Source organism: Panicum hallii, chromosome 4 (assembly GCF_002211085.1).
Source record: "Panicum hallii strain FIL2 chromosome 4, PHallii_v3.1, whole genome shotgun sequence".
Classification (NCBI taxonomy): Eukaryota; Viridiplantae; Streptophyta; class Magnoliopsida; order Poales; family Poaceae; genus Panicum; species Panicum hallii.
In genome coordinates this window covers 29,555,161-29,573,004 of record NC_038045.1, presented here as the reverse complement: position 1 = coordinate 29,573,004, position 17,844 = coordinate 29,555,161, and the positions used below count along the sequence as shown (strand labels likewise).

General features: G+C 45.3%; 1 protein-coding gene and 1 long non-coding RNA gene across 8 annotated transcripts; one reads left to right on the top strand and one right to left on the bottom strand.

Moving 5' to 3' along the window:
* Window positions 1-632: 632 nt before the first annotated feature.
* Window positions 633-9,454, top strand: LOC112889179 (F-box/WD-40 repeat-containing protein At5g21040-like). Of its 7 annotated transcripts, none has more exons than XR_003228032.1 (5): window positions 633-787; window positions 1,695-3,457; window positions 4,658-4,708; window positions 5,177-5,251; window positions 5,750-5,900. XR_003228032.1 is itself a non-coding variant. In XM_025955670.1 (4 exons), the coding sequence occupies exon 4, from the start codon at window positions 8,043-8,045 to the stop codon at window positions 9,306-9,308; it is 1,266 nt and encodes a 421-aa protein (XP_025811455.1). In that variant the 5' UTR covers window positions 3,431-3,457; window positions 4,658-4,708; window positions 5,177-5,247; window positions 7,964-8,042; the 3' UTR covers window positions 9,309-9,454. The 7 variants fall into 7 exon arrangements, 3 of the variants coding, with proteins under 3 accessions (XP_025811453.1, XP_025811455.1, XP_025811454.1); XR_003228031.1 differs by having other exon boundaries at window positions 5,177-5,247; window positions 5,750-5,894; XR_003228030.1 differs by lacking the exon at window positions 5,750-5,900 and having other exon boundaries at window positions 5,177-5,646.
* Window positions 9,455-12,481: 3,027 nt separating this feature from the next.
* On the bottom strand, window positions 12,482-15,058 carry LOC112891059. The gene is made up of 3 exons (XR_003228403.1): window positions 14,373-15,058; window positions 13,317-13,402; window positions 12,482-13,234 (listed from the first exon to the last, which is right to left on the bottom strand). It is a non-coding gene; the product is annotated as an uncharacterized LOC112891059 (long non-coding RNA).
* Window positions 15,059-17,844: the final 2,786 nt, after the last annotated feature.

Here is a 17,844-nt window from a genome sequence, read left to right as displayed (position 1 = left end):
TTTTGAAACTCATAAATTATTATGTATTTGATAATATTGACTAGATTTAGGAAAATAAGTCATGAACTGTGATGTGTGGTGAACAATAGTGCTATGCCAAATAAAACCGGTTGCACATGAAAGACCATGAAAACCTAGAGCTAACAAAATCAATTTCATAATTTCTTGATTTAGCATGAACTAACAATGAAATAAATAATATATACAAATTATTTTTTGTCCCAAAAATTTTGCATGCATTTTATGAGTCCATAAAATTTTATAATGCCATAGATATAACATTCTAAATCTAAGAAAGTTGATCTCACATCAAACAAATATATATTTATTCTTTTATAAATTTTACAAAATCTAGAATACACAAGGACTAACATGTGTATATGTGTTGGTCAGCATGTACCTCGGTACTTCACACATGCATCTAATGCCGAGCTCTCGCCGATGGCAAGTATTAGACCAAGGTGCGTGGAGGCATGTGCTTCGGCAAGTCGGCTTCGATTCCGTGCACGATGAACTAAGGGTCTATTTGTAAACATGTTTGGGTAAGACTTAAGAGTCTATTTGTAAAAGTGTTTACCAAAGGGCTAATTCGAAAAAAGCTACCCTGCCTTAGTTAGCCAAGCGCGTCTTGTTGCCTCCTTTTCTTTTCTCCGCCGCTCCTCTCGTTGCCTGACTTGCCTCGATCTCTCTCGTCCCCTCTTTTCTAGCGGCGGCGACGACAGGGCGAGCGGCGCCACCCTTGGTCAAGTTTTCGTCGGGTGCTTCGCCGACGACGAGCAGCCGGCAGGTACGCCCGCTCATTCCCTTCCCTTCCTGCTGGGCGAAATCGAACACCCAAAACCCTAATGCATGCTATTTCTGTTCGGATCTGACTACACCTGTCGCTGGGAGGGTTCGGCCACACCCGTGCTTGCCGACCCCCTAATACATTCATCAATTGCCCATTCAGCAGCCTCGCAAGATTTGCCCATCCCCATAGGATAATTGGATAAAGAGGGTAAAGATGAATCTGCAGAACTATTGTTTTTTTTATTGCTTACGTTCGAGCTTGCACAGGAAATTACTCAAGAATAGGCAAAGAAATCTGCAATTCGTGATCAATTGATTGGCAAATGTCCATAGATTGAACATCAAACCCTAAGAAGCAATACGATTAAAAAACAGATAGGAGTATTGCATCAGTCCGCCGCAACAAAAATAGAAAGAAAAAGAAATTTGGATCGAGCAGGATCAGCTAGCAATAGGAAAAGCGAATCTGTGGGATTTATCTGCTGGGTAACCCTTGTGCTCGTTGCTTGCCCTACCTCACGTCGCCCATGGTTCCTCCCAATCCTCCTGTATCTGGTGTTTCCTGCCGCTAAATCATGCCAGGAGACATTGCAATGCTTCCATGGGTGAGATTGCTGCAGCTGTGAGCAGGGTGGGGGTCGGCAAGGTTGGGGGAAACCGAGGGCAAGGGAGGTTGCGGCAGATGCGAGTGCGATGTCAGTTATAGATCTAACCTGTCTTCTGATGGGTATGCATGTGTATTACGCACAGGTGTGGATTTGGGCACTGGGAAAGGGTATCCAATGTCAGTTAATAGATCTGGCTATGTATTTATCTGCTACCTTCGACTTTTTGAGAAAAAAAATATCGTGTGCACATGTCCTATACTAGGTCTGGGCATTGATTTCCCTTATTTTCTTTTTCAGGCGACCGTGTTCTGATTCTCCTGGATTGAGGGGATTGCTCATTGGAGATTCATCTTGAGGCTGGATTTCACAATTTTATGGCCTTTGACTGCAACAAGGCAAGAGGAGTTTCTTTGCCTAATAATCGCTCCAGTATTTGCACCGAGGGTACTATCATCCAGGCAAATCCCTTATCTCACTACTGGAAGGCTAAAGGTTGGAAGAGCCGCGACAAATTAGGGAACCAGAAGTCCAGTTATGGATCAATTCCAAGAGACTCTAATACAAAGAAAGCTGATGAAGCGAGTGGTGAAGCCACTGCCTCGACCTGTGGTATCAGGTGCTTCACCGATTTGCCAGCTGCATTGGTCTGTGAGGTCCTGGCACGCCTTGACGCAAAGGAGCTTGGAATTGTATCTTGTGTCTCCACCCTTCTGCATACTTTAGCCACAGATCATCAGGGATGGAAGAAATTGTACTGTGAAAGATGGGGGCTTCCAAATCTTCCTGCCACCCTAAACGGGCCCGTGGTTCCAGGTAGTCCCCTAGATGGGAAGTCCTGGAAAACATTTTTTGTGGAGCGGGAGTTTCGAAGTAAATCATTCATGGGGAAATGCAATGTGGATGTTCTTCGTGGCCACAATGAGGATGTACGTGCCGTGTTCCTTCTGGCATCAGCAAATCTAATTTTCACTGGTGGTCGTGATTCTGTGGTTAGGATGTGGAATATGGAGGAAGGGCTCTTGATTGATTCATCCCATCCACTTGGTGGCACCATCAGGGCCGTTGCAGCTGACACTAGGCTTTTAGTGACTGGAGGAACCAATTCCTATATTCAGTGTTGGAGGGCTGTTGACGGGAATGTTCACCTATTCCACATCTCTGGAAATGGTACTGATCAGACTTCAGAATTTCGCCTCTGGGGCCATGAAGGTCCTGTGACTTGTCTTGCTTTAGATTCGTTGAGGATTTACAGTGGTTCTTGGGACATGACTGTTCGTGTTTGGGACAGGACCCACATGGAGTGTGTGCAGAAGCTCATGCATGCGGACTGGGTTTGGGATCTTGCTCCTCATGGAAACACTATTGCTAGTACAGCTGGTAGAGATGCATATGTGTGGGATATCAGGAACAGCGAGTTGACAAGCTTAATTTCCAATGCACATGTTGGAAACACGTATTCTCTGGCTCGGACACACTTGGCTAATGTGCTATTTACTGGTGGAGAGGATGGAGCTATTCGCTTGTTTAATGTTTCTGATGTCTCTGATGATGATGAGGACAGTAAACCAGTTGCTACTTGGGTGCCACATTCAGGCCCTGTTCATTCTCTTGCTTTTGAGTATCCATGGCTTGTCTCAGCCTCGAGTGATGGTAGGATTGCACTGATTGATTCGAGGAAGCTTCTAACCCCAAAAAAATCATCAAAGGGGCCTTTCAGCGTTAAGAGCTTTGATGCAAGCGCTATAGAGCCTCCGCAGAGGATGCTTCATGGCGTTGGATGTGATCTCTTCTCCATTGCCATTGGTGCAGATAGGATTGTATGTGCGGGCGAGGATGGTGCTGTCAGGGTCTGGAACTTCTCAGAAGCACTGGAGATTGAGAGGAGGGCACAAGCTCTAAGGAGTTTGAGGCAGGAGAACCGCATGAGGCGGAGGAAGGCACAAGCAGAGATGAATGCAAATGGTAGAAGGCCTGACCAGTGCTCAATAGCCATGAAAAAGAACCAACTGAAGGGTGATAAGAGTGTCACTTAGGAAAACAAGCGCGCCATTAATGAGAAGGTTAAGTCTTAGATTAGAATTTACACTCTTCATGCAGTTGCAGTTTATCAAGGCCATACATTTCAACCATTCGATATTTCCTTGTTGGAAATTACTTAGATTTTCATTTCGTTCAAACCAGGTTTACTAATACATAGTTTAACATTGGCACATTCAGACGTTCAACTGTTATGGTTACAAAGCTCTATAATTATCCATTTATGGCTGGTTGTATATTGATGAAATGGAAAAGAAGTTCACTACATCTTTGAGTTCTAACAGTTATGACAGAAATAATCAACTTTAATTGTTTGTGTAAAATAAGTGCATCAAATTTTCCAGTGCCAAGACTGATAGCAGATGTCATATATAATTTTGTGGCCTTCAGCATGAAAATCTTGCATTCCACTGCAGCCTTCTCAAGGGCAGATTTACATTTTCGGAGTATAAGATGTTAGCTGAAAACAAGTGTTACTACAACTAGCTATAAAATTGAACTGCACACAGATGTTCTCTTATGTTCTCCGTGAGATTTATTGAACGCTTTGAAAAAGTTTTGATTTTACTTTTGTTTGCATAGTAAGCACTAATTCAAAAATTAGTAATTTTTTGAAAAATTTAGCATATTATGTTCTCCTGGTTGGTCCAGGAACACAGTTTTCAGTAGGTTTTGAAGATATGTTAGATGGATTGATTATACCTACGCAGTTCTTGATTATGTGAAGATGATAGCTTGTGAATTGCAATTATATTGATGCATCACCGCTGGCAGCCTGCTATCCTCCACCTAGCTGTGCTTATGTTACTTGCATAAAAGGATTAATGTACAATAGAGATAGGTTTATGTGAAAGATAGAGAACTTTTCAATTTGCTTGATGAATGATTTAACTCTCATTTAAGATAAATGACACGTTGCTACCTGGGTGGAAGACTGAGATAAACTATGCAAATCCTTTATGGAGCCAGCTCAAAGAGAATTTGTGGAGCTGGGCTATTTGTTCTGGTGACTAGATCTGAACTTCTCTTCAGATAAGTGAAATTATGCTGCAAGCGTGCATGTGTGGCTGTTTATTCTATACCTTTCCCACACGAGGTGAAAAGAATCATCCGCAGTGTATATATCTTACTGAGCAGATATATTTATTACATACACATGTGCTTATTTCGCTATATATTTCCATATATTTATGAAAATAAAATCGCAGATTACATTTTTGCAGTTTGGGAGAGATGAAGGACATACACCACTGCATTATTCCTTAGCCATATTGGTTGGTTTCCTTTCTTTTCTTATTTACTGTTTGCTAGTGTTACCCTTTTGAATTAGAGGTACTTGTCATCCGAATGTGGCATAGTTTCAGCTATTATAAGATTGGATGGTGGTTGATAGGAAACAGTTATTCGGTTATGTTAGTGGTTGTTCAGTGTTGACAGTATTTGGTAGCAGCTACATCATCTTCTCTGTGTTTGGTGCATATGTGTACTCTGTTTCTAGTAGCCCATCCTGAATCTGCAAGTTGAATCAGCTGGTTGGTTGCTTGTTTGTTGGTAGTATATTCTGAGCATGTCTAGTCCAGTAGAGAATGTCAGCTTTAAAAGGTTACACGTTTTAAAATTTTCCATTATTATATGTTCTAGTAGATCACCATCTCCACAAGATGTTTGTTTTTTGCCCCCTTATAGCTTGCTTTTAATTTGGCATATGATCATTGCATGAGCTGATTGTGATCTAACTGCAGATCTATCTAGGACCACATTTGCTGCAGGATGGCCCAGTGAACAGGGAAACAAGCAGGTGAAAATTACTCGGGTAGGTAAGCAAGATGTTTGATTTTCCTATGAAGAATGATGCTACCCACCAGTTGTTTGGAGTTGCGGTTCATCCATCAGCTTAGTCGTCATGCCCTACATAGCTCCTCCAAAATGTCAACTTTGCTCAGCTGGACTCAACCAGTACATTCTTGAGATCGAAATGCAGGATGTGCAATTCAGTAATAGCCTTGCTTTCTTGTTAAAAAGGTCACACAATCCTTTTCTCAAAAGCAGAAAAATATAGTGACAGGATCACAAAACAGAGTATCGGTAGTCTTCTCTACAACTCAGCTGAACATAATTCTTTCTAGGAAATTTAGCTCATATTTTCAGTAGTTCAAAACTGCATTCCATGCTCTGATTTTGGCTGCCTGAATTGACTTGCACAGTTTGAATCGCACCTTCTCAACAGATAGGCCCTTTTGCTGCTTGTATTTTAGTGGTGTGCCTTAATCTAAAAAAAATTAGTGGTGTGATTCAAACTGCTCGTGCCATTTCAGAAGTGACTTCCCGCGGTGTGCATACGTCTTGAAGACGAGTGCGTCCAGTATGCTGAGTGTGCTAGTCTGTGCTTGCTTCGTCCAAATGCAGGCAGTCAAAGGTTTTTTTTTTATAAGTGCTCTATTATATTAAAGCAGTGAAAACAAAGTACAAAGCTTTGGGAATTCTGAACCCAAAGAACATACATGTAGCTCCGTAGCTACGATTGAAGAGTCAGCGCTGTGACTCGTACAAAGGTGCTCAACAAAAAGGGAACTGAGCGATCTATCTATTAGTAGTTCGAACTTTTGCTGAAGCACACACAGGTGATGTCTTCGTTGGGGGCGCCGGGCCAAAAGAGAGGTGGCCACAACGACAACATCGGATATCCTCCTTGTCTCACTCCGATAATACAGTCGCGCACCCCTCGACTGTCCGATCGGCCTGTGCCTTCGAGGAGTGAAGGACTTGAGCCGTAGATATAATATGAGCTTCACCGGACTCGAGTGATTGACGCCACATCTACCAGCGTTAAATCTGAGAACCAGCTTCGACTGATATCGGCGGTCAACCCGAACGCTGGTAGATGCTTTGTCACTTCCATGTGGGCTAACGAACAAAAGAACGAAGCATTGGTGGCATCTTGATGCCTCATTGGCAGCCTGCGCAGAGACGTGGAGCACAACTCAAGCTTGGGCTGCAGCCTGTTCGTGCGCCCAACACGTGTGCACACGTGTCCTCCGTCTCCGTTGCGGTAGCCACCAGACAAGCACAGCACGTTGCCATGCCCAGGCCCGGGTGGGACCCGCACAGCCCTCAGCCCCCAGGAAGGAGCAGGAACCATCGACGGCGACCTCGGTGACCTAGTCTCCGCCGGAAAGGCTTCTGCCCGCAAACCCCGCAGGCTCCACCGCCGCTGCGCCATCGCACGACGGCTCCAGCAAGGACGTCTCAACCGAACCAGGACGTTACCTGCGGCAGCCTCGACACCGTCGTTGACAGCAACCATGGCCATCGAGGCGATAGCTCCACCACAACGTAGCCGCCCTCCCCAGCGGCGCTCATGCCCGAATCGAGCACTCCGGCGAGACAAAATCAGCAGCTCGCAGCAGGGCGAGAAAGAGGCCAGAGCAACCAGATCGAAGCAGGTGGAAGGATTACAAAGGGGAGGATTTATTTTATTGGGGCTTAACTTGCATCCGCAGCAGCTGGCGAAGAAAAGAACGACGGCAGCAGCACGGACGCAAGGGAGCATCGGCGTAGCTCCCGCAACCGCCGAAAGCCCATCCGGGCACACTCAAAACATATAGAGTACTAACTAGATTATTAATATTCACAGTAGAGTAAAGGGGGCCGGCCCCCTCCCTCTTACCGCCGGCAAGCCGCCGGAGGAGGGGAGGAAGGGGGCAGATCACATAGAGTCTGAGTGCTCTGGACTTCGGCTGGAGGCGGCAACGCAGTCAAAGGTTGTGACAGAGATTGAGAACCTGTGTGTTGGGTAATCCAAGCTCGGTCATTGGTAGTTAGCTAGAATAAAGGAGCTCAATCTGTGAGCGCGTCTGTACAGGTCGTTGATGCATGTGTTCATGCACCGGCTCCCTTTCTTTCAGCAGAGTCGTAGGACTAGGTGGGGTGATGGCCAAGTCTCTGAAACGTGGGATGGCACGTTTCATGCGGAGGCGAGGGGATCGCAGCGTCGTGGTGTGTTTGGGCCACAAACTACTTAACGTTGAGTTTATGGCAGTGTTTAGTTTACCTTAACGTTGAGGAGGGAGACGCTTAATCTAGTTGAATAGAATTTGTTTCGCAAATACGCTAGGCATAGTCCGTATATATATATTTTTCTTGGTACTTCCATCATTTGAAATTATTTGATAAATTTAGATTTATAAATTTTGCTATATATCTAAATATAATGTTTATTTAGATGTATAATTTTTTACTATATATTTAGATTCACCAAAAATTTACCAAAACGACTTAGAACGTAATATTTTGGAACAGAACAGAGGGAGTATACCGTACTGACAGCTCATACATTGCACTGGCCAAGAATGCAGTGCATAACATTTGCGAAGCACATCTCGCTGAGTTGACTTTTTGGTGTCAGTGGGACCCGCCCACTACATATGCACTAGTACTAGCAGCACAAAAAATTATTAAGCAAACATTGTATATGCTGCGTTGACTGATCATCCCAAATTATAATCACGAATCACACATTCTGCCTCCAGATTAGCAACGCACCTGCGCTCCCGCGCAGTGCGTAGAGATCCACAGCCACGACGTCGCTGTCTGCCGGCTGCCAACCCCATGAAGACACTCCCGGTGATCCTTTCCCTCCGCAGCCTCCTCGCCGGAGCTCGCCGCACCCGCCATGACGCTCCCAAGATCATGTCCGTTCCCGCCCTCGTCGCCTTCCTCATCTTGGCCGCCGCTGCGTTCTCGGTCGTTTTCCTCGGCCCCTTCCAGTGGTCACCCACCTCCTCCAGCTCCGGCGCCCAATGCGACATGACGCGTGGCCAGTGGGTGCGCGACCCCGCCGCGCAGCCATACTACACCAACGCGACGTGCGCCTTCATCGAGGGCTACCAGAACTGCATGAAGCACAGCAAGCCGAGCCTGGAGTTCCTGCGGTGGCGGTGGCGGCCCGACAGCTGCGGCGACGAGCTGGGCCGCCGCTTCGACGCCGCGCGGTTCTTCGGGCTCGTCCGGGGTAAGTCGATCCTCTTCGTCGGGGACTCGTTGGCCAGCAGCCACGTCCGGTCGCTCGTGTGCACCTTGGCGCAGGTGGAGGCCCCGGAGAGGTCGCGCTCGCCGGGGGGATTCGAGCACTGGCGGTTCCCGGCGCACCGGTTCACGGTGGCCTTCTTCTGGACGCCGTTCCAGGTGCGGTGGCGCCTGACGCGGGGGCCGCCGGAGGCGGTCGGGCCGGACAGGCAGGGCGAGGTGTTCGCCGGCCCCACCGACCTCCACATCGACGAGCCCGACCAGCGGTGGGCGCCGGCGGCCAAGGGACACGACTACGTGGTCGTGTCCGCGTCGCACTGGTTCGCGCGTCCCGCCGTGTACTACCGCGGCGGCCGCGTCGCCGGTTGCCACGGCTGCGGCATGGCGAACGTCACCGCGCTCAGGCCGGAGCGCGCGCAGCGGGCCGCGTTCCGCACCGTGCTGCGGGTGCTCGCCGGGATGGAGGGGTTCAAGGGGACCGCGATCCTGCGGACGGTGGCGCCGACGCACTACGAGAACGGCGGCTGGTTCGACGGCGGGGAGTGCACGGCCACGGAGCCGGCCGACCCCGAGGATCCGGTGGAGATGGCGGAGCCGGAGGGCGAGTTCTACAGGGCGCAGCTGGAGGAGTTCGCGGCGGCGGCGGAGGCCGCGAGGAGGAACGGCGTGAGGCTGAGGCTGATGGACGTGACCAAGATGATGCTGCGCCGGCCGGACGGGCACCCCGACCGGTACGGCCACGGCCCCGGCGAGCACGAGGGCTTCGACATTGACTGCCTGCACTGGTGCCTGCCGGGACCGATCGATACGTGGAACGACCTGCTGCTTCAGATCCTTGCCGGTCGTTAGACGTGTTCCGCTGCCGTTGTCTTGGGATCAGCGAGTGACCAAGACGAAAATTTTCCTTCGGTTTTGATGTTCATCGAATTTTTGTTCACGAGGCCATCGGTTGATATATTAAACTGGCGCTTCAATTGTGTGTTCTTCGTTCGATCTTTGCGACTGGCACATTGCTCTTGTCATGCAAACAATGCTTCAAATGACACATCATATCCGGTGCTTCATTTTTCTTTTTGGATGCAACGTGCGAGCGCGGATGGTGGGTCACTCCCACTTAAAGAGCCACAATTTTACTTTCCCCATCACACGGACACCTGATCCTCTTCGCCTCCTTTGTCCGTCCGTCCGTCCGTCTGTCTCCAGCAGATATCTCTCAACTGAGCCTAATTCTGTCCAATCTGGCCCCAAATCGAAGTCTTGCCCTAAGGTCCCGTTAACATACGTGGGTCTAAATTTTAGTTCATTTGGTGATCCAAGCACGTGGACTATCCACCCAACTAAAGTTTAGTCAACTAGGTCTAAATTTTAGTCCGTTTGGTTTCTTCCTACCAAATCTTAATGCCAGCAGCGACGCTCCATTCCATCCCCACCGCCCAAATCCAGCACCGCTACGCCGTTTCCTGGCGTGGATTCTCTGACATCCTGAAGGAAACCGCTGCATTTCCCCTTGCTAGATGCCATCCATTCTCCATCCTATGACTGCTAGATTCCTCAGTTTTTCTTGTGCACAACCTTAGCTCAAGTGAAGTTTTAGACCAAATAAGGGCCCGATTCAGGATGAAAATGAGCTGAGCTCAAGATGGAGACCATAAACTGGCAGTGAGCAATTTAGAAACATAAATCAACACTATGTTTTAGTGACTCTAAAAAACACTATGTTTTAGAGCATAATTAAATAAGCATATTTCACTTTAGTCTTTTGGACAGTTTCATGCCCTAAATAACTAAAATAATCTCCAGCAAACGTCAATAAGGATTTTTACAAATAACACTAGAGTTTACAGGCCACTGAATCTCCACCAAAAGCCATTAGTTAGCATAGCTTACTCTGGATTTTCACCAAGTGTCCAACATATTTGATAAATCTGCAAGCGTACATGTATCGTTGCTGCTATAGCTTTCACCCAGGAGTATTCTATGTATCGTATTCCAATAAGAAACGTGAGTGTATTATCTAAGGTTCAGGTTCGTCAAAGGATACCACACTGGATAAAGGTAATGGGTGGAGATGATTTCTAAGGCTAAGAATCTATGGATAAGATAGTAAAATCAGGTTGCTTTCGTAATACGGCTTCTGCGCTATACCCGGACGTGGAGGATTATTGAGGATGGATAGGGCTGTCACCACCTGCCACCTACCTCTACAAACGGTGGAGTATACCACTACCAAAGGTAATGTCTAGTCTAGACACGATATCTACACCATCTTTTACTAACTCTAGCCTCGCGCAAGAACATCCGTCTCTGTCAAGAGTCTTAGACTAGAGCATCCACTAAACTAGTGAATGATGGTCCTATAAGTAACTAGGGACTAGAACTAAACTTAACTATGAAACTAAAGCGCAAAGAAAATCATGAATACTTACTTTAATTGATAAACATCCATCGAGGTACAAGCTAGAGGAGAGTGCTGACAAACCTGGCACCTCGACTTCCCCTCACTCTCTTCCTATTTTCTAACATCGCCGAGGCAACGCTAGGCCTCTAGAGTGAGCCATAAGCTCAGGTACGAGAGTGAAAGCACAAGAGAGAAGTGTGCATGGTGTCGGTTTCGGAAATGGTCGGCAGCTAAACCTACTCGAAGTGTGTATTACGCATCGTGATCGGATGTGGCCTAGCACACAATGACTCAAGATTTATACTAGTTTAGGTAATCATGCCTACGTCCAGTCGGAGGTCAGTCGGATGTATTGCTTGAGCCCAAGTGCTCGTGAGAATTGGGGAGTTACAAGCTTTCAAACGGAAGTTGTGAGATTTGAGAGTCTATGGTCCCTTGGTGTCCTAGATGGAGGACCCTCCCTTTTACAATCCAAGAGGGTCTTCCTTACCGTGGAAATAAGAGTGTAAGGATAGAATGAGAGAACTCCCAACCCCGCCGGTCAGGGTTGTCAGCTTCGTCAGTTGGGTCCGTCCATCCCGTCAGTGGGAGTCTTCTAGTGACCACCGTCCAAGTCTTGCATCGTAGGACGAGCATATTGTCTTATCCCTGCGTGTCATGCTCCGTCGGTCGGAGGTCGTGGGGACGCCGATAGGTACAATACGGCTATCACGCCTCGTCCTTAGCACTACGCCTGGTCACTCCGTTGTGATGGAAGCATGTTCGCCATGTTATGATGATGTTGCATCCCATCCCTTCCCGAGAACAGGCAGGTGGAATAGTGCCCCCCGCTGTGGCAATAGAGGGGACTGTACCCTCTGTGACGGGAGGAGTGATTGGCCCTATACGATAAGTTGACTCCGGAACTCATCCTTATCCTCCGCGTCTGTCCTAGGAGCCCGCTGGTGCGTATGGTCCGGCTCCCCAACCGGCCTTGCCGGTCGAGGACGTTGCCACATGTAAGGTGGAGCCCGGCCGGAGCCTTCAGTCGGAGCCATAGTATGGACCTAGTCTCCGATCGCCTCCCATGGGCCTGAGCGGTCTGGACAAAGCCGCGGCCCAAGAAGATAGGCGTTCATTCCAGATGCTATATTTGGTCTAGTTGGAATGCCAGCAGGAGGCGGGTCCGCTAGGCACCCCGGGTCCTTGGACCCGTCACATGGCATATCTCGTAATGGAGCCACTCCTCTAATATTTATAGACTTGGAGTGATTGGTTTTAGCCCATAATTTAGATGGAGGCATGCCCAACCGACTTCAGGAGAGCACCAGGGAGCGTCATGTGGAAGCTGGAGTGAACAAAGGCCCAGAGCTAGTTCGGCCGAACTGGTGGGTCGATCGACCCCTGCCATAGTAGTCTTTGTCTAGGTGACTGCCCTACCATTATGGTGGTTATGGGTGCGCCATGCAGAATTAAGACAGTTTTGGCCTGGTTTGTTAGCCCTTTAATTCATGTGCTTGTCACTAATTCACCGAAAGGGTGTTGCCTTAGATCTTGGTTGTACACTACAAGAAACCATTTAATTTGTAACGGAAAAAATTCATCACGAAACGCTGAAAAACCATCATAAAGCAGTGTCTGGTGATTTCAGATAACATCATGTATTGAGCGTCACAGATTAAATTAATCAGCATTTTTACAAAATCATCACAAATTGAAGCCACCCATGACGTTTCTTGACCATCACATAATGGCCTGAAGCCCGCACAGCCCAACTCAAGCCCAATATTAATGATAAAAATAAACATCACAAATTCAATTACTAATGATGAAAATAAGCATCACAAATTCAATTACCACATCACACAAAGATGGCATGGAGAATGACGTGTCTGCTGACGTGGCCAACAACATGGCACACAGATGGCATGGAGGATGACGTGTCTGCTGACATGGCCAATAACATAGCTGCTGACGTGATGATGATGTGGATAGTGCTGATGACGTGGTCTCCACATGGATGCTAACATGAACGATGATGTGGCAGCAAGCAACTGGGTCAAGTTGGGCCTATTTGCATATAGCCCATTTACATATCTGCTCATGAATGAAGAAAGCTAAGCCCATTTTACATCCGGCCCATTAAAATATGGCTCATTTTCTAATCAAACCATCATCATGAAGCCCGTATATAAATTCTGATCCAACATGTCAACATCAAAGTTTTCCGATTCAGCGTGAAATCAGTCTATCTCTAGTTAATCTAACACAAAATCTCATAATATAGCAAATAAAAAGTAGCTTCAACCAAACCCATGCTTCAAGCACGAGCTCAAGTTTTGCATTATTCATGCTCACATCCACGGATGTTGATGCTCAGACCTCTTTGCCGATGAGACTACAAATTAAATTATAAAAGACAAAATCAAAATGGATTACTTAAACACCCAAATGGGAGATGATTTATATGTGGTAGTGACCTGAACAAAGTCCATGGACAGTCCATGCGGTAGAGGTGATCACATGAGAGAATCAACACGTCATCAATATATTTAGCTTTGGCGTGCTGCAAACAAAAGGACATAACACTTTTTACATATTTATGCATTGGCATGGGAGCAACAAAAAAAAATCCTATGGTCTTCCTATAGTACATATTTAGTTAGGCATTTCAATCATGAGTTCAGGTCACTCAATATGGAAGAATTGCTGATTGGTCATGCAAATAAACAAGCTAACAGCTTCTGTACTCGATGACAAGCACGAGCTGCTACTCAAGATAACAATAAGATTAAACGACCAGGCTTGCAAAAGATAGGTGCTTAGTTACTGCAACTTACAGAGATTAGATATTAATTAAAGCAAGCAGCAAAGCCATCTCAAGGTAATTAAAAAGCACTCGACCAGGCTTGCAAAAGATAGGTGCTTAGTTACTGCAACTTAGAGAGATTAGATCTTAATTAAAGCAAGCAGCAAAGCCATCTCAAGGTAATTAAAAAGCACTAATATATCTTACGATGCAGACAAGACTAGTATGGAATAAGATAAATCTAGCATGCATATGGTGAACCAGGGAAGCACGATGGTAGAACAAGCTGATCTACTATGACAGGTAACTAACACCAGCAATATTCCAATCATCAAACAACTGAGTACCACCATGAGACAGTAGTGTGTAATTCACCAAAGAAGCTACCCAGCAAGTAAATTTACTAAAGAATTTGCTAGCTGACGTGCAACAAGGCTTGCACAAATGAACTGCATCTCTTTACCATTAATTTGGCCAAAGCTAGGCTTGCACTTGCACAAGCACCTCTAACATAATCTAAAAATTCCTTGCAGATATTTAATAATCATTACAACAGATGATAAATAGAAAAGACAGAACAATGAAGAGATGTGCTCAAGCATTTGCTTTTCAAGAGAATTAAGAAAAAACACATCCATAGTTCCTATGTAATGCCTACAGTACTGACCATCACAGCAACTAGATAAAACAAGCAGATGGGAGAATTACGAGGACGCACGCTAAGTACCTTATCTATCTTCTCGAAGGAGTCAGCACGGCGCGGGAGCAGTGGTCGATTGCCTCCCAAGCTGCCATTAGTAATCTTTGGGTTCTCATTCCTAAGTGCTCTCGATCAGCACTGCATGACCGCGGTTCAACCCGGCGGCCGCTGCAGCCTCCTGCTCCTCGGGCTCCGCCTCCACCTCGCCCATGGCCATCTCCTCCTCGTCCGGATCTGAGAGGGGGGAGCGACGCACAGGGATGGGCTCAACATGTAGGCCGACGGAGCTCCAGCTAAATCTGCACATGCGGCCGGGCAGCTGGCAGCTGCCTCCGTCCGAGCGCGCGGTCACCTCAGGCCCGGCTGTCGCCGTCCCGGAGGCCGAGGACACCTTGCCGTGACTGTCGGCCTCGCACAGGCTTGGCCGCGGGCACGCACGGCCGCCTCCCCGTCGCGGGGGCGCGCGAGCTGCTGTTGCGGCGCGTGGGCCGCGTCGAGGGTAGGCGCCGCTCCCGCGCCCCGCTGGCCGCTGCTCCTGCGCGCCTCCTGCGAGCTCGGTCCCCGCCGCGGGCTGCTCCCCGCACGCACCGGGTCCCGCGGGTCCCCGCCGGCTCTGGGAAGGGATGCGACCGGTGGATCTGGGAGAAGCAGCGGTGGATCTGGGGAGCGGAGGGAGAGAGGTGCACGGGAAGGAGGGAAGTTAGGGGAGGAGGGAGGGGGAAGGGTCAGCCGGTAAGGCTGGCGCAGGATATTTATTGACGATGGAGCGTATATCCGGTCTGATTCGATGATAGATGAGATTCGATATTGGTTAAGAGGGGCCGAATTTGATGTTATTTTTAGTCCAATAATATTTAATATTCTTTCAACTAACTAATTAAAATTTGCTAAAAGAAACTAACTAAATCACTTGGAACAAAAATTATCTTATATATCTAAATACATTTTTAACATGTAATAGGCTGCATATATTTTATCTTGTAGAAGTTTTAATAATTTTATAACTCATTTACTATTTTTAATTGTTTAAATAAATTTCTGCATGCTTGTTGAGAGTAATTACAATTTGAACTACAAGTATCTCAAATAATATCTAAAAGTTCCCAAAAAATATATTTAAGTGTCTCCGTTCTATTGTAGCTCGTATCCTGAAAATGGAAGAAAATTTTAACTATTTGTTAGGGATAATTCAAACCTCTATCTGCAATCTTATTATAAAATGATGATAATAATATCTAAAACTTCTTCAAAAATTCTAAAAATTGCCATAGAATCATTTATGGATGTTTAAGCTTGAAATAAAAGTTTATTAGATTTTGCGAGAATTAGGGTATACATTGTTCACAAAATGGATGAATCTTTCACACTGTTTCATATAACTCAACTCAAACTTTGAAGTTCATACACCCTAAAGTCTTTTCTTGTTCATATATACCTCAAATTTGGATAAAATCTTACCTTTACCCTCATATTAACATTTGTGGATTTACATTGCCACTTGTTGTGCGAAGAAGTTGTTTTTCTATTTTTAAATATCTAATTAAGACAACCTTGCGAAGTAAATTGCAAAACTATCTATCTTATAGCTTCCAATATAATTTTTACATGTAATAGACAACATCTAAGTTGCCATGTAGGAGTTTCAAGAATTTTCAAATAGATTTGGTGTTTTCTACCATTTAAATGAATTTCTGCATGCTTGTTGAAAGTAATTACAATTTGAACTACAAGTATCTCAAATAATATCTAAAAAATCCCAAAAATATATTTTAAGTGTCTCCGTTCTATTATAGCTCATATCCTGAAAATGGAAGAAAATTTTAAATGTTTGTTAGGGATAATTCAAACATCTACTTGCAATCTTATTATAAAATAATGATAATAGTATCTAAAACTTCTCCACAAATTCTGAAAATTACCACAGAATCATTTTATGGATGTTTAAGCTTGAAATAAAAGTTTCATTAGATTTTATGAAAATTAGAGTATACATTGTTTAATAGATAAACAAAACATTCCTCAAAAGACATGCAAGCAAGCAAGTAATGTATTGATAAGGCATCTGGCGTTTGAGTGCAATGTCTAGGGTTCGAATCTCCTACGGCATGATATTTTTTTGGATTAAGCTGAGCGGATTGGAAAAGATCGCCAATATAACGTACATGTACAGCGAAATGCTTCAACCCAACACAAACAAAGAAGCGGTGCAGTGATAAGGATTGCCGAGGTTAAGGCTCAGGTCTCGGACTCGACTCATGGTGTAGTGGTAAGGTGTTTGCTTGGTGGGGTGTAGACCCAAGTTCAAACCCCATGTTTTGCACCCATTTTTAGCATTAAATGAATTTGCTATAAATAGTTTCTATTACCATATACTACCATAACATGACACATGGTGCAATGGTATTGCATTTGTAAATACCAAGAAGATGAACAAACTAAATGGTAGCTCAATGGAAAGTTCAAAGCTTCTCCCTCAAGAGGGTCCAAGTTCAATCCTTGGTAATCGCAATTTTTTTTTCCATTTTTCTCATACAGAATATGATGATTTTTTTCCTTGGCAATCGCAATTGTTGTTCGTGATGAATTTGCTTAAATGTCACAGTGTTCTAGGCCGAATTGTGACGAAATTGATAAAACATCAAGTTTTTTTGGGCTTTGATACTCATAAATGCAAATCCATGACGTTATCTGAAAACGTCATGAAAAACCCGTCATAGATTAAATAGTTTCTTGTAGTGGTGTTTTCTTGTGTTTTCAGGCCAAATGCACCTGCATATATTTTTAGAGCAACATCTGTGGAATTCGTTTGATAGAGGCCCTATTCTAATGTCACTCCATGTTGGTACTTTATATTTTATATTTTTATGAAAGTTTTAACGGTTGAATTTGATGCTTAATGACTGTCAACAAGTCCCCAACACTTAGCCCTTTGCTCGTTCTCGAGTAAAGGTTAGGGCTAAGGTGGAACGATATGACTCTAGTCTCCTCCTTTACTTGTGAATGTTGATGTATCTACAATGATGGTTTGGGTAGTTGAAGAGTGGAACGGTATTAACTCTAGTCTCCTCCACTTCTCCATTGTATGACTAGGGGTTGATAGATTTTTGAAAAGTCTAATCATAGCTTTACTCCTCCATAGAACTCTCAAGTCACTCAGTGTGTATGTATCCTCACCAAGACATTGCTTATTTTCATCCTACTTCTAAAGATAGCTTATGTGGAGCTCATGGTAGGAGATTTGGAAGCATGCACTTATTTCACATATATTGCAAAATTGAAGGTTGGATCCATGGAGATGACACATCATATGAGTTGATCAAAACTGTGCACATGTGTGAAAAGTGAATGATAAAAATAAAAGACTCCTTTTACATTTCTCTCTCTCCTTTATTTGGACAACTTCAGGACATGGCTATATCTTCTTCTTTCTTCATCATGCCAAGCATGTATATTTTTTTCTCTTTCTTTTTTACCATGCTTTCAAGCATGTATTTTTCCT

Excerpts from the sequence above, each read along its gene's own strand:
- LOC112889179 (XM_025955668.1), top strand. The coding sequence starts at position 1,772 with ATGGCCTTTGACTGCAACAAGGCAAGAGGAGTTTCTTTGCCTAATAAT.